This window comes from Lepisma saccharinum, chromosome 16 (genome assembly GCF_977018435.1).
Source record: "Lepisma saccharinum chromosome 16, izLepSacc3.1, whole genome shotgun sequence".
Classification (NCBI taxonomy): Eukaryota; Metazoa; Arthropoda; class Insecta; order Zygentoma; family Lepismatidae; genus Lepisma; species Lepisma saccharinum.
In genome coordinates this window covers 3,225,320-3,250,893 of record NC_139244.1, presented here as the reverse complement: position 1 = coordinate 3,250,893, position 25,574 = coordinate 3,225,320, and the positions used below count along the sequence as shown (strand labels likewise).

General features: G+C 38.3%; 1 protein-coding gene across 6 annotated transcripts in view; it reads left to right on the top strand.

Annotated features, from left to right (window-relative positions):
• LOC146000199 (lysine-specific demethylase 5A-like) overlaps positions 1-25,574 on the top strand; it is a 56,435-nt gene that overhangs the window by 21,847 nt on the left and 9,014 nt on the right. For 2 of the 6 annotated variants that reach the window (XM_083137583.1, XM_083137578.1), the window contains exons 1-2: positions 9,902-9,993; positions 20,134-24,849. In XM_083137583.1, coding sequence (XP_082993709.1) covers positions 20,173-24,849 — 4,677 coding nt within the window. In that variant the 5' untranslated portion in view covers positions 9,902-9,993; positions 20,134-20,172. Of the gene's footprint in view, positions 1-8,987; positions 9,151-9,751; positions 9,772-9,901; positions 9,994-10,059; positions 10,396-20,133; positions 24,850-25,574 lie in introns of those variants that run through there. The other 4 variants (XM_083137580.1, XM_083137582.1, XM_083137579.1 and 1 more) reach the window with 4 other exon arrangements.

Here is a 25,574-nt window from a genome sequence, read left to right as displayed (position 1 = left end):
AATGGGAGAGGAAAGAGGAGTTTACAGGATTCTTGTTGGGAAACCTGATGGTAAGAGACCTGTAGGAAGGCCAAGACGAAGATGGAGGGACAACGTTGAGATGGACCTAAGGGAAATCGGTAGGGATGGAAAAGAGTATATACATCTTGCTCAAGATAGGGAAAGATGGAAGGCCTGTGTTGCTGCAGCCATGAACCTTCGGGTTTAAGAAGGCTAGAGAGTTAGTTAGTTAGTTAGCTAGCTAAAGCTGAAGGGCTGATTGTTATTTGAATAATGATTCTTATGTTGCAAGAAACGAGATTTCTATTGTTTCACATCTTGACTCGACCAATTTTGCTCAACTTTCCCTTGATGGAAATATCATTTACAGTGAAAAAATGCATTTGCTCTGTGTGGGTTTCCAATATTTACAAGCAAATTAACAAGTTTCCTTTAAGGCTACTTTAAAAGGAGCCTGAGGTTTAATAACTATTGACACTCTTGTGCCTGGTACAAGGAATCCATGAAGAACATCACAAGAGGTATTTATAAAAATATTGTAAAATTTTATTAGACATAAAACTTGAAACAAAACTGTGCTTTCACAACAGCAGTCCACAAAAATTACGATAACATAGTATGTTTACATATTTTTGTATGATACACAGACCCACACATTGATAAAATACATGTGTTCAAATTAAAACAAAACAATTGTTTATATAGGATTAAAACACTAAGAAAAAAATACTACAATATTTTATCAACAATTTATATACTAGGGTTTTTTTTATTAACTAATAAGTTATAACCTAGTATGCTTGCAATGCACATACACAAAATGTAAAACATCAACATTTGAGCAAAATTATTTTTTCACCACATAGCTGGTATAAAAAGAGTCACGTATGATAGTAATTCCTCCACATTCTCATTCTAAAAACTTTTCTCTAGCAGCAGGCATGCAGATGCATCACACTGTATTAATACTCTCCAGAAAAACACTTTTTACAATCATCATGGTTAAAACATAATACAGTACTTAATTTGAAATGACATGTTTCTAGCAATTAATGTAATTACGGCTGTGCAAACTGCAACCATCTCCTACCAGAATTATAATGCAGTTGAAGGAATACCATATGTAAGGGGCATTCCACAAAAAGCTATTCTACCCCCATGTAAATAACAAAATGAATCAATCTGGAAATTATTATTATTTTTAATTGCATTAAGGTTCAAATGTTTGCGAATGCATATAATTTGCATATTGCACCAACAAAAATTATCAGCATATGCTTCACAGACAAATGAAGTCAAACTTTGCTACATTCTTCAAACGTCGTACACATAACACATTTTCATTAATGCTTTTCATGCAGTCAGGCTATGTCATCATACTCAAGTTTATTTCATTTTTTAACAGACACCGTGAAGTACTTCATAATTCTACAAAATCGGTTCAGTATGAAATCACATGTCTAGAACCTTACACTTTATGTGTGAATGTCATCAACGTAACACTGGAATGCTAGAATATTGAAGCTTCGAAAAGTACAAATCCTGTCTGAATGTGGTGTAAAGAAAAATTAATAATTTCCTTCCTTTCATTCATAATAGCAATCTTAACACCATTCTATTTTCACTTTCTGGAAAAAATCTTGGTCTTGAGGCAACTTACTCTTCAAGTGTTTGTCAACAGACAAGAACCTAAGAGAGAGCCCCAATACAGGCACAAAATGAAGAAAATCTCCCGTAAGGAACAACATATTGGAGAGCCTTAAATTCCTTAAAGATTTACAGCCATTCAGAATCATTTTTACACCAGCGTCGCTTACTCTTCTACACCCACTAAGGCTTAGACTCTGTAGTATGATGCAATTAACAGATATTGCCTCAGTTACGTGGTCATCTACTGCGGGGGAAAGAGACAGATCCAACTCTAGCAAGCCTGCCACGTTCCCTTCGGTAAAGAACTTTGTCATGTGCGACGATGAAAACTGCATCCAGTATAGAGAGAGCGACTTCAAGTGCAACTCTCCGATGCTCCAGATGCTGGTGATACTCATACTGCGGCAATCACAAATTGCAAGCGTTCTCAATTTTGTACAGATGCGTAACTTGCTGAAGAAGTTGTCTGTCAAGTTATACCCTGAGATTTTCAGCACGACTAATGTATCTTTTCGTTTCTCTATGAAATATATCATGTCACTGTCACTTACACGTCTAGCACCTGTGATGGCTAGTTCCTCTAGGAAGTTGCAGTTTTTGGCTATCAACCTTACTTGCAGGTCTTTAAGATTCTTAATGGAATCCTTAATGGTGGTGTATGTATCCACGGTTACTTTTTCAAAAACTAATGTGTGCAGAACACGACAGAGATGGAACAATGCACTTAAAATTTTCGTCACCTCATCCTGTGAGCGTCTGTTTCTCATGTGGAATTCACAAAGAAGAGGGGACTGGGGAAGTATTCTCAGGATGTCATCCACACGGTCAACTCTATCACAAACAAATATCCGTTGCTTCCATGTAGCTGGGTCCTTTGTTAAGTTTTTCCAGTGCACACACACGTTGCTAACATTCAATATCAGGTCTTGCGTTGAAATATGGGAAAATATTTTGAACAGTAATTCATTTGGTAATATACTAATATGCAATGCCATGATTCACACGTGATGATGAAATCTTCGTTACTCCAAACAGTGAGTGAAATATCTTGATTGTTGCTACAAAACAAAGAAATGAAGTCAAGAAAGGAACCTTCAGTAAAGTTATTTATGAAAGAAATTGTGTAAATACCTTATCAAATGGTCTGAGTTCCTAAATGAGTAAGTACATAATAATAATTTCTCAGATAAGTAAATTAGAGACGACATTTAAAATTAAATTTCCCCCAAAACGTTTTTTTTTATATTGTTTTCAAAACAATTGACAAGGAATATTTTTTAAAAGAGGCTTTTTATGGTAGTTGCCTTAAAGCACCTAGCCAGCCACGTAGCCAGGGAAAGGGCTCAGGGGGCTGAAGGCCCCTCCAAATCCTACAAATATCTAATTTAAATAGTGTATAGTGCTAATAATTTTACTTCCTTAGCAGGATGAAACATCTTGTTGTAATATACTGAGAAATTCATCTTCAGGGCTTCTACCCCCAATTTTTTTCTCCTTTAGGCTCCTTTCTGGCTACGGGCCTGCACCTAGCTCAAAAGCATATTGGTTACGTGCGTATTACTCACTATCTATAAACAAAAATATGTTAGAAGTATTAAATTTCGTCTACTTATGTAAGTGAGTATATATTCGTTGTAAACTATGTTTCGGAAGCTTTACAGCTTCCTTCTTCAGGTGGTCAGGTCAGAGTCCACTCAAGCATACCGCGTTGGTGATTTTAACATGTTTTCCGTGAGTTTTAAGGGTTTTTAACCCCAACCTTTTACCTTGTATCCTCGTAAAATACAACCACCTGAAGAAGGAAGCAGTAAAGCTTCCGAAACTTAGTTTACAACGAATATATACTCACTTACATAAGTAGACGAAATTTAATACTTTTAACCTAGCTCAAAGAAACCCATTACTAGAACTGATGCATCTCCCCTTCCCCCAAACTAAATTTGTCTTATGATTTTCTGTTCATATTTCTTCATTTAAAAAGTCCATGCTTTAACACTTAAATGTATTTTTAAAAATGCAACTTTATAGCAAATATACAGTAGCCATGTTTCTTGTTGGCAAGTGTTGTCATACCTTTATATGTATACAAATGTAAAAAAATAATCAAAAGTTGGTTGGTTAGATGCACGACTATTTTTATTTCTTTATTTACTTAAAGTTTCAGATAAAGTACCAAAATATCATTTTATACTGAAACTATAGCACGAAAACAACAAAACAAGACAATTCAACACAGCAGAGGAAAAAACAAACTACACGTACATTCTTAATGATTGTCGGGAACTCCGTTGACAAGAAATTATCAATATTTGCAGGGTAGAAGGAAGAGCCTAGGACTGGAACTATGATAGAGCTTTACACTGCGGGTTGGCAGTGTGGGTAGTCGTAGATGAAACTGATTGATAAGAAATTTGGTTTTAAGTTTACCATTGATGATTTTGTGCTAAAATTGTATGTCTGTTAGTTCGCGACGAGTGTTTGGTGGTTAGATATTCAAAATAGACATCTGTTTTATGGAGGGGAACGACTTAAGATGACCGGACCCCTCTTCGATTTTCGTCATATTTGGCATACTCACTAATTGAGGCCTCCTAATCACGAATCTGAAGTTAAAATTTGTCGGAAACGTCTAGAAATTGCAAAATAAGTGAAAATAAGATGTTAGTTTTAGGAATGGAAACCGATGATTTTCGTGAAATTTTTTTTCACAAGCAAATATATATATTCCTAATACTACCACGACACCAAATTTTAACTATGTTTGCCTAACCTAACCATGCGATAATGGTTCGTGGGGCTAGCGTCAATGGTTCGCAATTATTTGCAATTTCTAGATCCTGATACTACCATGACACAAAATTTTAACTATGTTTGCCTAACCTAACCACGTGCCAATGGTTCGTGGGGCTAGCGCCAATGGTTCGTGAGGCTAGCACCAATGGTACGTGAGGCTAGCGTCAATGGTTCGCAATTTCTAGACGTTTCCGACAAATTTTAACTTCAGATTCGTGATTAGGAGGCCTCAATTAGTGACTATGTCAAATATGAAGAAAATCGGAGAGGGGTCCGGTCATCTCAAGTCATACCAAAAAAATAGTGTAGACCACAAAATCTGAACGACAGATATCCGGATTTCGAATTATCTGATATCCATTTCGGATGCATCAGATAATACAAATATCTGGATAGTACGAAGATGCTTGCAAATCATAATTTCTCTAGTATAGGAAGCTCTCAACCATGATAATTTTTTCTCCAATCTTCTAACTTACTTGCTCAGATGCTTCTAGTATTGCAAAGTACTCCTATAAAACTTGCGAAAAATCATTTAACAATTGGAAGCGATATCAGGGTTAGCTTTATGATTTAACAGTCTTAATTGTTCATTGAATCACAGATGAAAAGCCTGTAGGCATAATGTTTATCAAGTATGTTTACAATGCACTTAGGGTCATTCCATGCCAAACCATCCAATGGTGGTTGCATGACCATTTTAGAAAAAAAATCATTTTTAGTACATGTTACTAGATATCAAAACCAATGTAAAAAAAAAATATTGTCTTTAGTTATCCTGGGGCAGCCATTTTTCCAACATGGCGCATGGCTTTTTATGCTCATGTAGCACTTTTCAGAAACCTTAATATCTCAAAAACCATTAGAGCTAGAGACCTGAAATAATATTCATTTTGTAGCTAATGAAGTATACTTTGTATGATATTCAAGTATGTTTTGCTTAAAATTGCATTGTAAGTATGAAAATTATGGTGGAAATTGGGGTAACGATAGTTAAAAAATTGGATTTTTAAGTCCGGTTTTTTCAATGAAGGGGTTTAGTCTAAGGCTTGATTTTTTTTTCATGTGTAAACCTGCCTGCAGGGTGTCTGTAAATAAAATATCAGTGCTTAGAAATGCAACTCTTTTTTACAGCATGGGCTCAAACATGGCCATTCATTGAATTTTGACACCCTGCAGGCAGGTTTACACATGAAAAAAATATCAAACCTTAGACTAAACCCCTTCATTGAAAAAAAATCGGGCTTAAAAATCCAATACATACATTTAATGAATTTTGTTTAAGGTCTCTAGCTCTAATGGTTTTTGAGATATTAAGGTTTCTGAAACGTGCTACATAAGCAAAAAAAAGCCATGCGCCATGTTGGAAAAATGGCTGCCCCAGAAGAACTAAAGACAACATTTTTTTACATTGGTTTTGATATCTAGAAACATGTACAAACGTATGTACTAAAAATGAAATTTGGTACTACTTTACTACACCGGAGACACCTATCAATGATTTATTTCACAATTTTTTACATTGCTAACGTACTATTCTGCATTGCGGAACATTTCTTTAGGTGAAATAATGAATTTCTAACGACAATAACGTCTATTTTTTACATTAACGAGTACTTACTGTTGTTCCTTATTTCCCACAAACCATCCACGGGTAGCCCCAAAAACCATTGACGTTAGCCCGAAAATTCACGATAGCCCCACGAACCATCACGGGGACGAGGTATGCCTGTTAGGTTAGGTTCCATTAGCACTCCTTTCGTTCAATTTAGCATATACGGACAATACGAGAGCGTATTGTGATCTTGTGCAGAAAGCAAATGGCGGCAGCAGCAATAGCGCGTCGGAAATAGATTTTCGTAGAAAACCACATGCATTCGCATTAAAATGGATCAAAACTACATTCCCGAACATCAACAACGCTACAGAACATGATTTTTGCGTGAGTACTTTCTCCTGTAATTTGAAGAAATCCGTCTCCGGTATAGTAAAGTGTTACCTGAAATTTTTCTAAAATGGTCATGCAACCAATTTTTAAAAAATTGGTTCATTTGACATGGAATGACCCCTTAAAGTTTTGCTGCAAACAGACGAAGATGTAACTAACCTTGGAAACGGTTCAGATTCTTTTACGATTTCTTTTTTCAAATTCTCCTAGCAGAAAGACTACTTATCGAAGAATTTTGGAAATCGTCACATGAAATTTTAACCTTCCTTAAAGTAATGAGCATTGTTTGGAGTCGAAAAAAAAAATACCTTACGCAACCTTGCACGCTTCCCATGAACAAGGTATTCTCCATTGACAAGCGACAGTAAGTATCATAGACTAGTGGGAATTAATGTAGAAGTAACCTTAGTAGAATGCATTTAGGGACTTTAATGCTAAGAGAACCAAACCTGACCTACCTAACCTAACCACGAAAACATATATTGAAGAAAATCTTAAGTAATAGCTAAAACTCCGCAGTGTGTTAACAGATGTAAACAGAAATCGAACCATGTTAAAATTGCGGTACTACTTTCATATAGGAGACACCTATAAATAAATAATTTCACACTTTTTTACATTACTAACGTACTATTCTGCATTGCGGAACATTTCTTTAGGTGAAATAATGCATTTCTAACAAAAATTATATCTATTTCTCACAGTAACGAATACTTACTGTTCTTCCTTATTTCCACACACAATATGGCTATAGCGTACCCATTCAGCACGCGTTGTGCCAGAGTTTTGTCGATTTGGAGTGTGCATGCAGTGTTGCAACCTTGTTCACTGAAAAATACCTACTTTCGTGCCCGGATTTGAAATTACGCTAATACTTCGCAAACCATTTCCCGTAAGGTTAGGTTAGGCAAGCAGTTAAAAAAAAATAATTAAAAATCACACACACTTCAGGAAATTTAAATTGAATTCTTTACTTACTCATATCACTTGTTCAGCTTCATCACAATATAAATGGTGCTTCAAAATTCTATAGTTAGATATACTGCATGGTACCGGCTTGTTTAAAAAATTCATGCATTCTTCTGTCCAGTGGAAAATTACTCTTGAAGATGTACTCAGATAAGTAGCCCGTGAAGTGATGTTTCTTGCGTCCAAAAACTGGAATTGAATGTCTAACATTACGCCACACTCTCTGTATATTCTGAGTATGAACTGGAATTTCATCGTTCATCATTCGCTGCAGGTTCTCTTGATGAATATGTCCACTTGCGGGTGTATCGATGAACTCCACACTATGGTTAACTCTCAGGTGTCTGTAGCCTGCTCCATGTAAGTTGATATATGCTTTCCAGCAGTCCGAGATTATAGTTGTTCCAGGAAGGATGAATTTGCGGATGACTTCGAGCAGAGTTTCTTCGCTTCGGTTTTCTACAGGTACCATGAAAAAACGTTTAGGGTTTCCCCTTTCGATTCCTCCAAATACCCACAGTCTGTTAAGAGGACATGCCCCTCTATTGATACATTTCTTCGATTTTCCAAATTTGGCTTCATCAATTTCTACAATGACTCCGTGACCTCCTATTGGGGATGAATTAGCAATTACCCATTCCTCACACACTTGCCTACAGTGGTTCGACCAGTCCACAACTGTATTTGGCCCCATGTCTAGTTCATATCGTATGATGTCACATCTTGGGTAAGGCAAAAATAGCCACATATTACAAAAGATTATAATCTTCGATACAGAAAGTTTACTTCCTCCCAAAAATGTGCCGTTTCGAGCACATTGTTGAAATCCGCAGGGCAATCTTTTGAATTTTAACCTTCCACGTCCGTGTCCGTAGACTCTCTTTGTACACATATATATCCACTTCCCATTTGGTCCAATGTGTAGTTTGCATATACTACCACATCTTCCACATTCCATTTCTTCTTTCAAAATGCCGTGTTGAATTACAAAATCATAAACATTTTCAACACCTGGCAACAACTTCACCGCGCATCCTCTACACGTCATTTTCAAGCGACACTCGCTACGGGGTTCACTTCATTTTACCCAGGGAACAATGTGGTCTCGTGCTAGTGAAAACACGGCGAAACTTGAATATTGACGTCAGACGAGGAATGCCTACGTGGTTAGGTTAGGCCTGTTGGGTTAGGTTCCATTAGCATAGATACAAAGAAAAATTATTATTTTCGCTAATAGACGCGTTAGCTTGTATTGCCTAACATGAAAAAAAAACTTTTCTTTGACGTCAGAACACAATGTTGCTACAGTGTTGTGCGATAAGTGACACCCATTCGGGTCGGAACCATCTTTCTTTCGTAATTCTCTTCCTTCCAACCTTGAATATTGACGTCACACGTGAGACGAGGAATGCCTACGTGGTTAGGTTAGGCCTGTTAGGTTAGGTTCCATTAGCATAAATACAAAGAAAAATTATAAAAAAACCTCTCTCCTGTGACGTCGGAACACAATGTTGCTACAATATTGTGCGATAAGTGACACCCATTCGGATAAAAAGGCTTGTTCCGAACTCGACAGGTGGTTCTAGTGTAAACACGGCGAGGCTGAAACACTGGCTACGGGGTTGCATCGTCTTAACACACGGAACATTGCACTCTCATGCAAAAAGCAAATGGCGTGAGGAGAAACAGCGTGTCGGACAGAGATTTTCGCAGAAAACAACACGCATTCACATTAAAATGGATCAAATTTACATTCAGGAACTTCCAAAACGCTGAAGAAAATTATTTCCGTAAGTACTTTCTCCTGTAAATTTGAAGGAAATTTCAAGGAATCCGTTTTGACCATACGATAATGTTACCAAATATTGACATTGTTTTTATCTTAGCAATCGGGTCTCCATTATCACACAACGCGAGACCAACCGTGAGTTCAGACGTCTCCATTATCACACAACGCGAGACCAACCGTGAGTTCAGACGTCACCGTAGACACATTTCATTGTTAGGCTATATGCCTAAGTTTTTAAGTTGGGCTTGTCAGGTTTGGTTTTCTTAGAATAAATGTCATTTCCAGTGTATTTATGCTAAGAGAATCAAACCTAACAACGTAGGTATTTCGAGTCTGACGCCAGAACACGAAGTTAGTCCAACGTTGTGCAATAAGGGACCCTACTTGACCATCAGATGATTTTTTTTTAGCACTGTTGCCAAAATATGGGACTAAAAAAAACAAGAATATGGAACCTAATCCACTAAAATGTTTGTTCTATCATGGTTTTATTTTGTCAAACTTTTCTCACATTTTGTAATGTTCTTTTCAACACACATGAATCCAATTCAGATTCATTAATAAGTTTGTCTCCACATAGAGAACTGCTCCGTGATGGATTTACATTCATGTCCTTGTTCAGGTGAAAATGTTAATTTTCATTGTTGCGTATATGAGAAATAACTAGATAAAAATGTTCAATATTGTTAAATTACACGTAAATCCAGTTTTTATTTTTAATGTTTTTTTTTTTTTTTTTTGGTAAACTGGAAGAAATATTGTTGCAAAATTACTGGCAACATTTGACTAACAAATATGGAGTCACTTTTCAATCCGAAATACGAATGTAGGAGTCACGTGTAATGTATGAGCTTTTTATTATTATTATTATTGTTATTAAAATGCACGATTGTTTTCATTAAAATGTTCACTTGCCCCTACTGGCAACATTGGCGGCCTCCCTAGCACAGAAGTTGCAGTAGTGCCATAGAACATACCTGCAGCCTGACATTCGAATCCTAGTGTGTACCAAAAATGTGTGTACTTCTCGTCTGGTTCAACAAATCCCATCTATCTTTTACTTTTACTTCCCGTCACGATCAACATAGAGAAATTGTAAAGCGACGTATGATATCCAAAACACAGCACACAAGTATTATATTCATTATGGTCATCAAAATTAACGGTATAATGATGTCCATTACATCTTTCCGCCACGTTTGTAATCAGGTTTTTTCCACAATTTCCCCCGGGAAGGGGCGTAAAGGTAAATTTAAATTTCAGGGCAAAATTGCCAGAAACTGGGCTTTGATTAAAATTCTTAGGTAGTATTACAAAAATGTGTGTGTGTGTGTGGATAATTCCCATTCGTGGGTGGAAAATGTGGTAAGACTCTACGTCCTTTTCCTAAGGAATACGTGTCCTATACCGTTGGAAAGGATATTGTATAAGGAATTCGGTACTTGTTTACTATCCTTCGGACAGATTTTGTACATAGCCCCACGAACCATTTCCGGTAAGGTTAGGTTAGGTAGGTTCACGTATACGTTACAATAGTTAAAAATTGGTTTCGAAAAAAATATTCGGGTACTATTATCGTATGGGTGAAACACCTACGAATCATATATTTCGGACTTCTTTACATTGCTAACGTGTTGCGGAACATTTCTTAAGGCGAAATAATGCATTTCTAACTAAGATAATGTTTATTTTCTCTATTTACGAGTACTTACTGTTACTTGTTGTTTCGAATCTGTAACACATTATGGCCGTGATAGCATACTGGTTTAGGGGGCGTTCTGAGAGTGTTTTGTCGATTTATGCAGTGGTGCAACCTCGTTCACCGGAAAATATCTACTTTCGTGCCCCTATTTGAAATTATGCTAATACGTCGCATTTACGTGTAGAACTTGTGAAATAACCTTGCGATTTACCACGTTCATTGTACATAAACAGCAATTCGGAACCATCTTCCTTTCGCAATTCGGAACCATCTTTCTTTCGCAATTCGTTAATGCTCTTCCTTTACGCACAACACTCTTGCAACCTTGAACCTAACATGAAAAAGGTCTCTCCTGTGACGTCAGAACACAATGTTGCTAGGGTGTTGTGCGATAAGTGATACCCATTCGGGTCGGAACCATCTTTCTTTCGTAATTTGTTAATGCTCTTCCTTTACGCACAACCATCTTGCAACCTTGAATATTGACGTCAGACGAGGAATGCCTACGTGGTTAGGTTAGGCCTGTTAGGTTAGGTTCCATTAGCATAAATACAAATAAAAAAATAATATTTTCGCTAATAGACGCGTTACCTTTGTATTGCCTAACATGAAAAAAATTTCCTGTGACGTCAGAACACAATGTTGCTACAGTCTTGTGCGATAAGTGACACCCATTCGGGTCGGAACCATCTTTCTTTCGAAATTGGTTAAGTGCTCTCGTGCTAGTGAAAACACGGCGAACCTTGAATATTGACGTCAGACGAGGAATGCCTACGTGGTTAGGTTAGGCCTGTTGGGTTAGGTTCCATTAGCATAGATACAAAGAAAAATTATTATTTTCGCTAAGAGACGCGTTAGCTTGTATTGCCTAACATGAAAAAGATCTTTCCTATGACGTCAGAAGACAATGTTGCTACAGTGTTGTGCGATAAGTGACACCCATTCGGTCGGAACCATCTTTCTTTCGTAATTCGTTAATTCTCTTCCTTTACGCACAACAATCTTGCAACATTGAATATTGACGTCAGACGAGGAATGCCTACGTGGTTAGGTTAGGCCTGTTAGGTTAGGTTCCATTAGCATAAATACAAAGAAAAATTGTAAAAACAGCTCTCTCCTGTGACGTCGGAACACAATGTTGCTACAATGTTGTGCGATAAGTGACACCCATTCGGGAAAAATGGCTTGTTCCGAACTCGACAGGTGGTTCTAGTGAAAACACGGCGAGGCTGAAACACTGGCTACGGGGTTGCATCGTCTTAACACACGGAACATTGCACTCTCATGCAAAAAGCAAATGGCGGGAGCAGAAACAGCGTGTCGGACAGAGATTTTCGCACAAAACAACACGTATTCACATTAAAATGGATCAAATCTACATTCAGGAACTTCCAAAACGCTCAAGAAAATGATTTCCGTAAGTACTTTCTCCTGTAAATTTGAAGGAAATTTGAAGGAATCCGTTTCACCCATACGATAATGTTACCAATATTCGTATCCCCACACACCATTCTCGCATAGCCCCACGAACCATTGACGCATAGCCCCACAGGTGTCCGAAGGATAGTAAACATTTGCCAGGAATTCAACAACGTAAATCCCAAAGCGAGGAAAAATTACCTGGAGGAGGAAATCGATAAAAACCGATGTTGTCCGGATATGCGTAATTGAACGTACTGAGGAAATTTTTCGATGATGAAGCACATATTTAGGGTTGAAATGAGTGCTAATGGAACCTAACCTAACCTCGTAGGCATACCTCGTCCCCGTGAATGGTTTATGGGGGTATCGTGAATGGTTCGTGGGGCTACCCGTGCATGGTTTGTGGGGCTATCGTGAATGGTTCGTGGGACTACCCGTAAATGGTTAGTGGGGCTATCGTGAACAGAAAGTGTAAAAAGAAAAAGGTACTTACCCGAAGAGATGCCGGCTGACTGCAAGCACGTTTTTGAACGATGCACTAAATTATTACTGGGGATAAACGTTCACTATACACACGCACAACACACCGCGAACACAAAGAAGCAATCACCACGCAGAACGCAAACGAGCGAAGCACATGCATTCACAACGGGGACACAAAGACGAGCCTGCGGTGTTGTTAACTCCCATTGGTTACCACCAAAAGGCAATAAGGACGTAAAGTAGTGTCTAGCCGGTACCATTTTTCACATGTCCCAACGGTAAAGGTCTCTTATTTTCGAGTATATACACAAGAATTTGTGAAAAATAAAATGAATACTTTCGACGAATCCATTTTGGATCCCGTACGTCTGTTTTAAAACTATTGTCTTTACTTCTAAAACCTTGCACTCTGTCCTCTCAAAGCCCCAGAACTTTGTGATTACCAGATTGCCCTGTTTTCCGAGCGACGGATCCACCGAGAAATGCTTTTTAATCTATCTGTCTCGAAATCTTGCTTCTTATATCTAAATCATGAAGGAGCGATGAATGTACAAGTACGAGGTTTAGTGTTCATTAAATTCCGTTCATTCGCTGCTCCCCAATTTGCTCAGATTTACCAATACCCGGGTTCGAACCAAGTTATGTTAGGTTCAGTGGAGTATCGAGAGATATACAATTTCATGAATTTGCAGTGGAGATGGTTATGTTTGGAGAGCTACATGTAGAGAACGTAAATCGTGAAAGTGCAAAATGCACGTAGATATATTGAACCATGATCATTAGGATAATTGGGGTGTCAAGAGGACTGGCTGCTTTTTTAAAAAAAAAAAATCAAAGAAGAATGGTCGGTAAATATGTAGTATTGCCCGAATGGGTTTCTTCATTTTTACAGAAGAAACTACTTACTTTAATCAATTTCTCTGACATTGTGGAAGTTCGTGAAGGTGTTTTCTTTGATTGTTTAAGCTTTCTGACCCGGAATTCCTTTTTCTTTCCTGAGAAATATTTCCAACACGCAGATGCGATTGCTGCCATTTCCTTGCAATTTGCCTGCGTTCGATGACAAAACCCCGTGTCAGTGTTTCCAAACATGCGGTACTAGTTTACTATCCTTCGGACAGATTTCTTCATTTCTACAGAAGAAGCTACTTACCGTAATAAGTTCCTGTAGTATTGTCTAACATCTGGAAGGTGTTTTGTGTGATGTGGGAATGTTTCATAGCGGAAATTCAACCATTGACGCATAGCCCCACGAACCATTTCCGGTAAGGTTAGGTAGGGTCACAATAGGTTACAATAGTTAAAAATTGGTTTCGAAAAAAATATGTGTAGCCCCACACACTATTCTCGCATAGCCCCACGAACCATTGACACATAGCCCCACAAACCATTTGCGGAAACGTACGTTCTTCAGTTACAAAAACACTTTTTTTAAAAAAAAATTGATCAAAAAAACGTGAATACATGTTAAAAAATGATCCGCGAAGCAGATAGGTAAGTACAAATGTCAAAAATTGACGAAACTCAGAAGTTATAGGTGTCCGAAGGATAGTAAACATTTACTGTGGAGGTAATCATACAAGAATCATGGAAACATGAAAAAAAAATCGTATTAGTACGTAATTTTTGGTCATTAAGGTTTGAAACACTGCTTGCGCACTGCAAATCATCAAGACACAAGCACAACGTGCGATGATCCTTGACGAGTGCATGCCATATTGTCTGTTACACAAGCGAAACAAGGAAGACAAATAATGACTCGTAATATGAAAAGTTGACACTGTTTTATGGAAAAAGGCATAACTTCACCTTAAAGAATCTTCCGCAATGCAGAATAGGTAAGTATCAATGCTAAAATTAACGAAATAAACGAGTGAGAGGTGTTCGGGCGATACTACATAATTAATGAATGGTGCTTGTGACCGACCATACACCCTGGAAAATTTTGATTTTTTGGTAAAACTTTGATAGCGTCCCAACGGATTTCTTTATTTTTACACAAGAAACTACTTACCGAAATGAGTTTCTGTAGCATTTAGAAGTTCGTGTAGGCATTTTCTTTCATCGAGAAAAAACGATGTTGTCTGTATATGCTAAATTGAATGTAATGAGTGCTAATGGGACCTAACGTAACCTCGTAGGCATACCTCGTCCCCGTGATGGTTCGTGGGGCTAACGTCAATTGTTTAATAATTACTCTTTATGTCAAAAATTGAACTTCTTTTTGTGAAAAAAGCAAAATACCACCTTGAAGAATATTTCGCAATGCAGAATAGGTAAGTACGAATGTTAAAAATGACAAAATAAACGAGTGCTAGGTGTTTGGACGCTATCGAAGTTTTACCGATTTTTATTTTTACCTCAGTCTACAGATTTCGATGTTTTATGATGCCTTGAAGTTCTTTCAACATGCAGAAACCGCAAATAACCAACATATTTTAACCCTGGGAAGTGACCATGGCATCTCCAATTCCACACACCCCGGATCACTTTCACCATTTTTTAAAAGCAATTTTTGTTATACACATATAAAAACATGTGAAAAATTTAAGAATAATGTGTAATTAGTATCATCATGAAACCTAACACTCTTAACCGAACAAAAAGGGATTTCACACAGAAGAAAAAAACAGGCAAATTAAAAAAAAATACTTAAAATTACTATCGCCATCAAATCTAACTACAAGGTAAAATTAATTTACATATATGCCTTAAAAATGTGCAGTCCCACTCCATTGTTTCACCTCTACGATAACCGTGCAACAGCTACACCTATATTATAAGGGCAACACCAGCAATAACGAGCCCCAGGTAGGTCTGTGACATCATACTTACAATGACAAATGTTGATATGATACACAATCTTCCCAGCCCACACAAAATTTTCACCTATTTTGTGGGTGTCCAGTGTGTCGCCAGCAAATCTTTTGAATGGTGAAATATGTTTTAAGAAGATGGTGAATTTTTTTAATTCTTGTAAAAAATTTACTTTTCAGATACTTGCAGATGTGATAAACAAAAAAGAACAGGGGTGTAATCTTTTACGCAATATTGTGACATGAATACCTTATTTGTTCATTTCACAATATTTTTTTTATTATTCCATGTGTTCGAAGAAGAATTTTCAATTTCTCTACTCTCAACAACATATAAAATATTATCTAACATTCTTTTAACAAGACTAACCCCATATGCTAATGAAATTATAGGTGATTATCAATGTGGATTTAAACGTAACAGATCAACTACAGATCAAATTTTTCACAACAGACAGACACTTGAAAAAAAGTGGGAATATAATCAAAATGTCCATCAGCTATTCATTGATTTAAAAAAAAGCATATGATTCGGTCAAAAGAGATAAATTATATAATATATTAGTAGAGTTTGGAATACCTAAGAAGCTTGTTAGTATGATAAAAGTATGCACCAGTGAAACAGAAAGTAAAATTCGTGTGGGTATTAATATGTCTGACAAATTTACAATTCATGATGGGTTAAAACAAGGAGATGCATTATCTCCATTGCTCTTTAATTTTGCCTTAGAATATGCTGTTAGGAAGGTAAAAGAAACTAACGAAGGACTAAAATTAAATGGTGTGACTCAGTTGTTAGCATATGCAGATGATGTAGACTTATTGGGGGATGATGTGAATACTATTAAGAATAATGCTAAAATATTTTTCAAAACTGCTGAAGAGATAGGTCTGGAAGTTAACAAAGAGAATACTAAATATATGCTTACAGGCCGAAACCAAGTGTTAGGTAATAATCAAAATCTAATTATTGATAACAACTCGTTTGAACCAGTTTCCAAATTCAAATACTTAGGAGTAATATTAACAAATGAAAATTATATTAAAGAGAAAATAAAAAGTAGGCTTAATTCAGGAAATGCATGTTACTTCTCTCTTCATAAACTTTTGTCTTTTCATTTAATATCTAAGAAACTAAAAGTTAAAATATACCAAACAGTAATTTTGCCTGTAGTATTATATGGATGTGAAACTTGGTCCCTTACATTGAAAGAGGAACATAAATTGAGAGTATTTGAAAATAAGATCGTTAGGAAAATCTTTGGAGCTAAAAGGGATGAGGAGACAGGTGAGTGGAGAAGGTTACATAATTTAAAAGTACATAATTTGTATTCATGTCCAGATATTATTAGAATAATTAAATCAAGAAGACTTAGGTGGGCAGGCCATGTGGCACGAATGGGAGAGGAAAGAGGAGTTTACAGGATTCTTATTGGGAAACCTGATGGTAAGAGACCTGTAGGAAGGCCAAGACGAAGATGGAGGGACAATGTTGATAGACCTAAGGGAAATCGGTAGGGATGGAAAAGAGTATATAGAACTTGCTCAGGATAGGGACAGATGGAAGGCCTGTGTTGCTGCAGCCATGAACCTTTGGGTTTAAGAAGGCTAGGGAGTTAGTTAGTTAGTTAGTTAGTGTTCGAAGAAGCCATAGAGTCATTTCATGCCAAATCAACACAGATATGTGCAATTTCCAACCTGACCACCTCCGATTTTCATGAAATTTGGAGAGTTGAAACTATGCATGGAACTTAGTGACTATGGAAATTTTTAGTCTTGTGCATCTTGTAATTGTTAAATTATTCAAGGTCAAAGTTCACATAAATTGCCATTTTTGAGCCCGCTTAGCTATACTAAATGTGCTGTAACTCTGCCACTATTTCGCCTAGGAAGCTCAAATAAAGCTTGTTATACAGGGAATTGAACAATGTTTCCAGTGATATGTAACGAGCCTACCTTCGGATAAAAATATAATTTTGTCACGTGACCTTGACCTTTGACCTTGAATATCTCAAAACATGTCATCACCAAAAATCGTTAAAAAGATATATTTGGTCCCTCATGCTACACTATAAAACATCAAAAAATGATTCTGGGACTGCAATGGGATCAGAAGATACAAAATAATATGTGTAACTATGTGACTGATAAAAGCCTCATTACATGAACTATGACGAGTCAAAAGTCCTTTAACACCCCCTACAAAATGTAATGGAGTTATCCTGGTCATGAAAGAAATAGGTTAGGCACAGGGAGATCCCTAGCTGTGTGTGTCAAGTGCAGGTCCAGCACATTGTTGACCGCCATATTGAATTCAACGCAAAAATTTCAAAGGAAAGGGGGTGAAGTGATATACAAATCAGGCTAGAACTTCATGAGAAATGAAACAGCGAAGGTTTCCCCAAAGTATTTTTAACCAGCAAAAAGTTATTACTGCATGCTTGTAACCATTTTCTCCTTTTCGAGGTGTTAAAAACAAAGTATTAAGAATGCTCCTAACGTGTTAGGAACTCGTCGAGATCACACTGACATCTTGGGAGAGAAAGAAGTATATGCACCATTGCATATGATTTTAATCAGCAACATTCACCAAATACTTGAATAGTGGAGAATATTGGGAAAAGTATCTCAAACAATTACGTGACACTTCCTTTGGAATGAAAAATTCTTCAGTGACGAGGCTAATTTTTATGTTCACGGTAAAGTTAATAAAAATTATAGATGGGCAGACGGGGAGCTATTAAAAGGCCTGCACATTCCCCAGATCTAACATCTTAGGGGGACCTTTACCTTCAGAAACATTTGAAGAGAATGGTGCATGCACTAAAAGTCCCTGATATTGACCATCTGAGAGAAGGCATAGTTGCTGCTTGCGATGATGTTGAACCTGCTACATTGCCAAATGTTCTATGTGAGTGTGAGAGACGTCAACGAGTGTGCTCACAGGAATATTGAAAACACTATAATGTGCATATATGTGAAAGATATGCATATAACGTTTTGCTGCCTAAAAATAAGTTGGAAAATCCTTCGCTGCTTCATTTCTCGTGAAATTCTAGCATGATTTGATTTATCACATCACCCCCTTTCCTTTGAAATTCTTGCGTTGAATTCAATATGGCGCTCAACAATATGTCGGACCTGCGCTTGACACACACAGCTAGAGATCGCCCTGTGCCTAACCTATTTCTTTCATGACCAGGATAACTCCATTACATTTTGTAGGGGGTGTTAAAGGACTTTTGACTCGTCATAGTTCATGTAATGGGGCCCTTATCAGTCACATAGTTACACATATTATTTTGTATCTTCTGATCCCATTGCAGTCCCAGAATCATTTTTTGATATGTTTTGTAGTGTGGCATGAGGGACCAAGTATATTTTTTTAACGATTTTTGGTGATGACATGTTTTGAGATATTCAAGGTCAAAGGTCAAGGTCACATGACAAAATTATATTTTTATCCGAAGGTAGGCTCGTTATATATCACTGGAAACATTGTTTAATTCCCTGTACAATAAGCTTTATTTGAGCTTCCTAGGTGAAATAGTGGCGCAGTTACAGCACATTTAGTATAGCTAAGCGGGCTCAAAAATGGCAATTTATGCGAAATTTCACCTTGAATAATTTAACAATTACAAGACACACGAGACTAAAAATTTTCACAGTTACTAAGTTCCATGCGTAGTTTCAACTCCCCAAATTTAATGAAAATCGGAGATGGTCAGGTTGGGGGCTGTGTTGATTACGCGTGGAATGACTCCATAGTGGTCTAGGTTGAGAATGTGACTGTCATCTTGGAGATCAGAGTTTATTTCCAAAGTGGGTGATCAAGGGTTGGATGTTTTTCACCCTTGTCCCAGCATAAACCAGCCTCATAAAATTGGTGCCTAAGGGGTAAAGGTTGTTGGAGCATGGTGCTGATCGCATCATCCCAAAAATGCCCAACATCAAGAATGTGTGTGGCTCAACCTCCACCTCACCCTATATGTGCCTTCATGGCACTGTGCTATGTCCATGGGGAACTCTACGTTACGTACTTACCATATGCTCTGTCTGTGTGTGTCGTTGCACAACTTGAGTGTTACCTTAATTCTTTGAAATTTCTCAAGTTTCTTAGTAACCACAAAATGTAAAATGGAGTAGATCTGTTATTTTCATTTATATCCATGTGGTTTCACATTCATATCCTCTTGTGTATGTTTAATTTTTTTGTTGGCTTAAAGCATTAATGTAAAAGAAAATGTAAGGAATGAAGACAATTTTTCATAGAATTGAACCACAGTGTTCTACTTTGAAATGTTCTGGAAAGCCTACTTTGAAAGGGGGTTAGTAAGAAAATGGAATACGATTACATCTTGTAGTCATCTAATGTTATTATTGCCAGTCTTACAAATTGAAGCATTTGTGAACTCTTGACTTCAAGTTTCTATTCAGAAAATCATGTTCATACATATATTTTAGTAAGGATGTAAAATATAAATTTGATTGCATCCAATGCTTTGTACCTGCCATGTTTTGATTGTGAGAACTCATTATTGCTGTTAACTTTTGTTTATAGGTTGTTTATGAAGAATTTGCACGACAGTATTCAAATTTGATGATGATGTGTTCAGAGGAATTTGAGTTCAGGACACCACCTGAGGCGCCTGTCTTTGAGCCAACAGACGAGGAATTCAAAGATCCTTTCGCATACATCAACAAGATTCGCCCCATTGCTGAGAAGTCTGGGATATGCAAGATACGGCCACCGGCAAAATGGCAGCCCCCGTTTGCGTTGGATGTGGATAAGTTCAAGTTTACACCTAGAGTGCAGCGGTTAAACGAACTGGAGGCAAAAACAAGGATAAAGATAAATTTTTTGGACCAAATTGCAAAATTTTGGGAATTGCAAGGGTCCGGTCTTAAAATACCAGTGATCAATAAGAAAGTGGTGGATCTCTACAGCTTGTACAATATAGTTGACGAGGAAGATGGAGTGGATTGCGTGAATTCAGGGAAGAAATGGGAGAATGTTGCTAGGAAATTGGGATATCCAGAAGATAGTCATGTTGGTGGCAACTTAAAACATTACTATGAAAAGATACTGTACCCATACAGTGTCTTTCAAGTACAACGATCTCTTCAGCACTTGCATGAAGCGAAAGCTAAGCAGGAAGTGAAGACTGAATCAAAGGGACAAAAGCAAGGAAGGAAGCCAAAGATAGATAGTGTTGAGACTGGAGATGATATATTATACAAACCACGTGACATCGGTTCAAGATCAAGTATTGAAGGTGGCCAAAAGAACAACGGGACAGCTGGTAGCCAAACCTCAGTGCCTCGTAACGATACTAACTCGGGAAGAGTGAAATATAGTAACGTTTTTCAGTTTGCCGCTTCCTCAAGCAGTAAAGAATTGAAAAGGCTGCAGTTCTTTGGCCCCGGACCAAAAATGGCAGGTTTTGAGACAGTTGAAAGTAAACGGAAAACAAGAAACAAGAAAGTGAAATACAATTTTGACCCTTTAGCCAAATATATTTGCCACAACTGTGGACTTGGAGACGGGGAAGAATCTATGTTGTTGTGCGATGGCTGTGACGACAGTTACCACACATATTGTTTGATACCTCCACTTAGAGAAGTTCCGAAAGGTGACTGGCAGTGCCCTCAGTGCGTGGCACAGGAAGTTGATAAGCCTATGGATGCATTTGGATTTGAGCAGGCCAGGAGGGAATATACTCTGCGCGATTTTGGCAAAATGGCAGACAAGTTTAAGTCTGAGTACTTCAATATGCCGGTCGATCTTGTACCTGGAAGATTCGTTGAAAAGGAGTTTTGGAGGATAGCTGCCTCAATAGAGGAAGATGTCATCATTGAGTACGGTGCAGACCTTCATACGATGGACCATGGTTCCGGTTTCCCCACCAGAAACTCAAGAAATCTGATGCCTGTAGATGAGGAGTATGTAAATTCACCGTGGAACCTAAACAATCTTCCAATTCTCGACGGTTCCGTTCTGAGTCACATCGGTGGTGATGTATCTGGTATGAAAATACCGTGGATGTATGTTGGAATGTGCTTTTCTACTTTTTGTTGGCACATTGAGGATCATTGGAGCTATTCAATTAATTTTTTGCATTGGGGTGAGGCAAAGACATGGTATGGAGTTCCCGGTTCAGAAGCGGAACATTTTGAAAGCGTGATGAAGTCTGCAGCACCGGAGTTATTCCGTTCCCAGCCAGATCTTCTCCATCAGCTGGTCACGTTAATGAACCCCAACATCCTGATGGATGCAGGAGTCCCAATAGTCAGGACAGATCAGAAAGCTTGTGAATTTGTGATAACGTTTCCTAGATCGTACCATTGTGGGTTTAACCAAGGTTTCAATTTAGCAGAAGCTGTAAACTTTGCTCCCCCAGATTGGCTCAAGATTGGTAGGGAATGTATTCTTCATTACGCTAATTTCAAAAGATACTGTGTTTTCTCGCACGATGAACTTGTGTGTACAATGGGCGCAAACACGGATTTACTTAGTCATTCCATGGCAGATGCTACATACGACGACTTGCTGAAAATGATCATCAATGAAAAGAAACTCCGTAAATCTTTGTGCGAGTGGGGTGTTAAAAGATCGGCAAAGGTTGCATTTGAAATTGTACCTGATGATGAACGACAGTGTGAAATTTGTAAAACCACCTGTTTCCTGTCAGCAGTTGCATGTTCCAACTGCAATCCAAAGCAAGTGGCATGTCTGCGTCATTACAGACAATTATGTGACTGTCCTTCGGCATTGCATATCATGAAGTATCGTTATACCTTGGAAGAACTGGAATCATTGTTGATAAAAGTAAGATGCAAGGCAGAGCTTGCAGATAATTGGGCTACTAGAGTGAAAGAAGCCTTGGAGAAAGACCCGGGAATCAAGATTGAACTTGAAGACATGAAAGAACTCGTAGAGGAAGCAAAGAAAAGAAAATATCCAAACACTAATCTTCTGAATTCTCTCACTAAGGTGGTTTCAATATCTGAGAAATGTGTTTGGGTGGCAAAGAAACTTCTGAACAGTCAGACGGAGCCAGGCTTCTGGTTGACTCTTCCGGAACTGCAGACATTTGTTGAAGAGCTCACCCAGCTCCCATGCAATATTAAAGAAACTGGTGCCGCAAGAGAGCTCTTGGCAAATGTAATGGAATTTCAGAAATCGGCTGAGACCTTGCTGGAGGAAGAATTCCCCGATTCAGAAAGAATTGCAAATCTCTTAGGATCTGGCCTTGCCATGAAAATTGAAGTGCCCATCATCTGTAAACTTCAACACAAATTGAAACAGGTTCAGTGGTTGGAGCAAATTCGAGACTTGAAACAGTATCCGCAACAGGTCACAGTTCAAGCTTTGCAAGGTTTTTTGAATTCAGGTTTTAAGTTACCACCGTGTCCCATCGTTGAGAGCGTATTAGCAGATCTGCAAGGTTTTTTGACGCAGGTTGATCGCTGGGAAGATAGAGCAAAGGGCTTTATGAATAAACCGTACCAAACTGCAGCGAACGTGGAGGCTTTAATCAAGGAAGGGGAGAGCATTCCTGCATACTTACCAACAATGAACTCTCTCAGAGATGCTTTGGAGAAGGCCAGAGAGTGGACAGAAAGATTTGGGAGTGTGCAGCAAATGTACAGGAAAGCAGAAGTGTACCCTTACATCGATCTGTACAAAACAATTGCTGCGGTTGGTTATTCTATCCCCGTACATCTTGAACCCCTAGCTGCAATTCAAAGTTGCATTTCCAGCACCAGAGCTTGGAAGAGGAAGGCTGCTAACGTATTTCTGAAGAAGAACTCTAGGTGTTCGTTATTGCAGGCACTCTTACCGAGATCAGACATGGAAATCTTGTTGGACACGATGGACAGTTCGAAATCCACATCACATACTTCCCCACCGTGCACTCTCCAACAACAAATATTTAGTGCTGAAGACGTAAACGCACCTTCGGAACCATCAAAGGTTTTTACTGCTCTTACGGTTGCAGGAAATCGCGAATTGGATGCCATGAAGTTGCTTCGAATCAAAAACCTACAGAAGAGAGTGAGGGATACCGGGAGAGCACAGTATTGCTTTTGCTACAAAGCATGGTCTGGGGTGATGCTACGATGTGAATTGTGCTACGATTGGTTCCATGCTAAGTGCATTTCAGTTTCGAAGTCTGTGTCGTCTAAAACTAATCAGAATGCAAATGGTGAGCAGCTATCACGAGGTTCATTTAAGGAAAAGAAGTTTCTTTGTCCACCCTGCTTACGGACAAGAAGGCCGCGATTGTTAACTCTACTTCCACTACTCATTGCACTGTCCAAAATACCAGTGCGACTGCAAGAAGGCGAAGCTCTGGTGTACCTGTTAGAGAGAGCTTTAGACTGGCAGGAAAGAGCCAAAGAGGCTTTGGCTGTGGAAGAAGTTACAGATGCTTTAGCCAAAATGTCTACCGTGCTGCAAAACCCAGGAGAAAAGACTGCGTATGGAGTTAGTTGTGGACCTAAGAAGACAGTCAGCACGCTAGTGTTAGGACATGAGGATTTCTTACCATCTCTGCCTAGTCATCCACCTGCTGAAGCCTCAGTATGCAGAGATGAAGAAATTCCTTCAGAAGTGTCTTGTGCAAACTTTGGTAGCAGTTCTGACCAAGCTATATCCAAGACTGGTTCCAGCGGAGACCGCAGTCAAAAACCGTCACCTTTGGTACCTCTTCAGTTTGAATCTCCACTGGTGACCCTCGGAGACAAGACAAAGGCAGAATTGGAAGAGCTTCTGTTGGAAGGTGACCTCCTGGAGGTCGAACTAGATGAGCGTTACCATATTTGGAGAATTCTGCAGGCTACGGAACCAAGAAAAGAAAATGCAAGTGTTGAATTTGATTCGGAACCTGGTGGTATTAATTCAAAATCTGAAGGTGGAAACAGAAGGAAGAGAATGGCACGTGAAATTGAAAGTGGAGACACCCGTGCTAAGAAATTAAAAAGTGCAATTCGAGGAATCACTGCAAGCAGTAAAACAGTGAAGCGTAAAAGGAATGTTGACCGAGAAGTCAATTTGAAGAAGCGAAAGAAAAAATCTGCTGTTTTTTGTGTTGGTGCAAAATCCGCAAAGGACGACGAGTGCGAAGGTGCAAGGCCAAATGGTAATGGCAATCTGCTTCAGTTTGATGGTGGCTGTGATCAACGGGTGCAAATGTACAAGGGTGCATTGGAGAAGAACAATACAAGATGTTTAGTAAAAGAGAAGATATTATACAATAAGCAAAGGGAACATGTAAGTAAAATTATTCTATTCAGTCTGCTACACTTCTCTATTACATTTAAGTTTCGATCTCGTTGATGCATTGGTTGTTGTTTCCGTTTTGAACTCATAAATCACACAAAACAAATAAGAGTTATAGTTCCCTTTCAGCATTTCTCTCAACATAGCCAGAGTGATTCTCTGAAACATTGACTTGATATGCACTTTTTTATTAATTCTTTTTTGTAATTGATGAGTGGTGATTGATTCATGTGGAGTTGTTGGACTTATAACTAGGGGTGTGCGGGATCTTGAAAAGTCTGTACCGGAAAGAAAAAAAAACATCCTGATCCCGACTTTGGGAAATCATTTCATGGCAACTATATTTTTTCTCAAAGTTGAATGGTGGTACTACAATATCATTGTATATCCCAGAGGGGACATGATGTGTGTGGACATGTCACTAGATGGCAGTCTGATGAACAGTTATTGTATAGAGAGCAGAGGTAATTCATTGTTGAGTCAACTGTTGTGCCATGGCGTGAACAGCATTCGTGTATCAAAATAGCCATTCTTTGGGGAAGTTAATACCAGAGAATGTCACAGTAAGCTGGTTGTTTCTTCATGCTCCTATGCTTTCATGCTTGTAAACATGTGGCACTGTGCTATCTTTACGCATGTAGGCTCGCTTTCCTATCCTGTATGCTGGTATACATTATGTACATAAAGGGTGACCATAATATTTAGACCCCAAAATG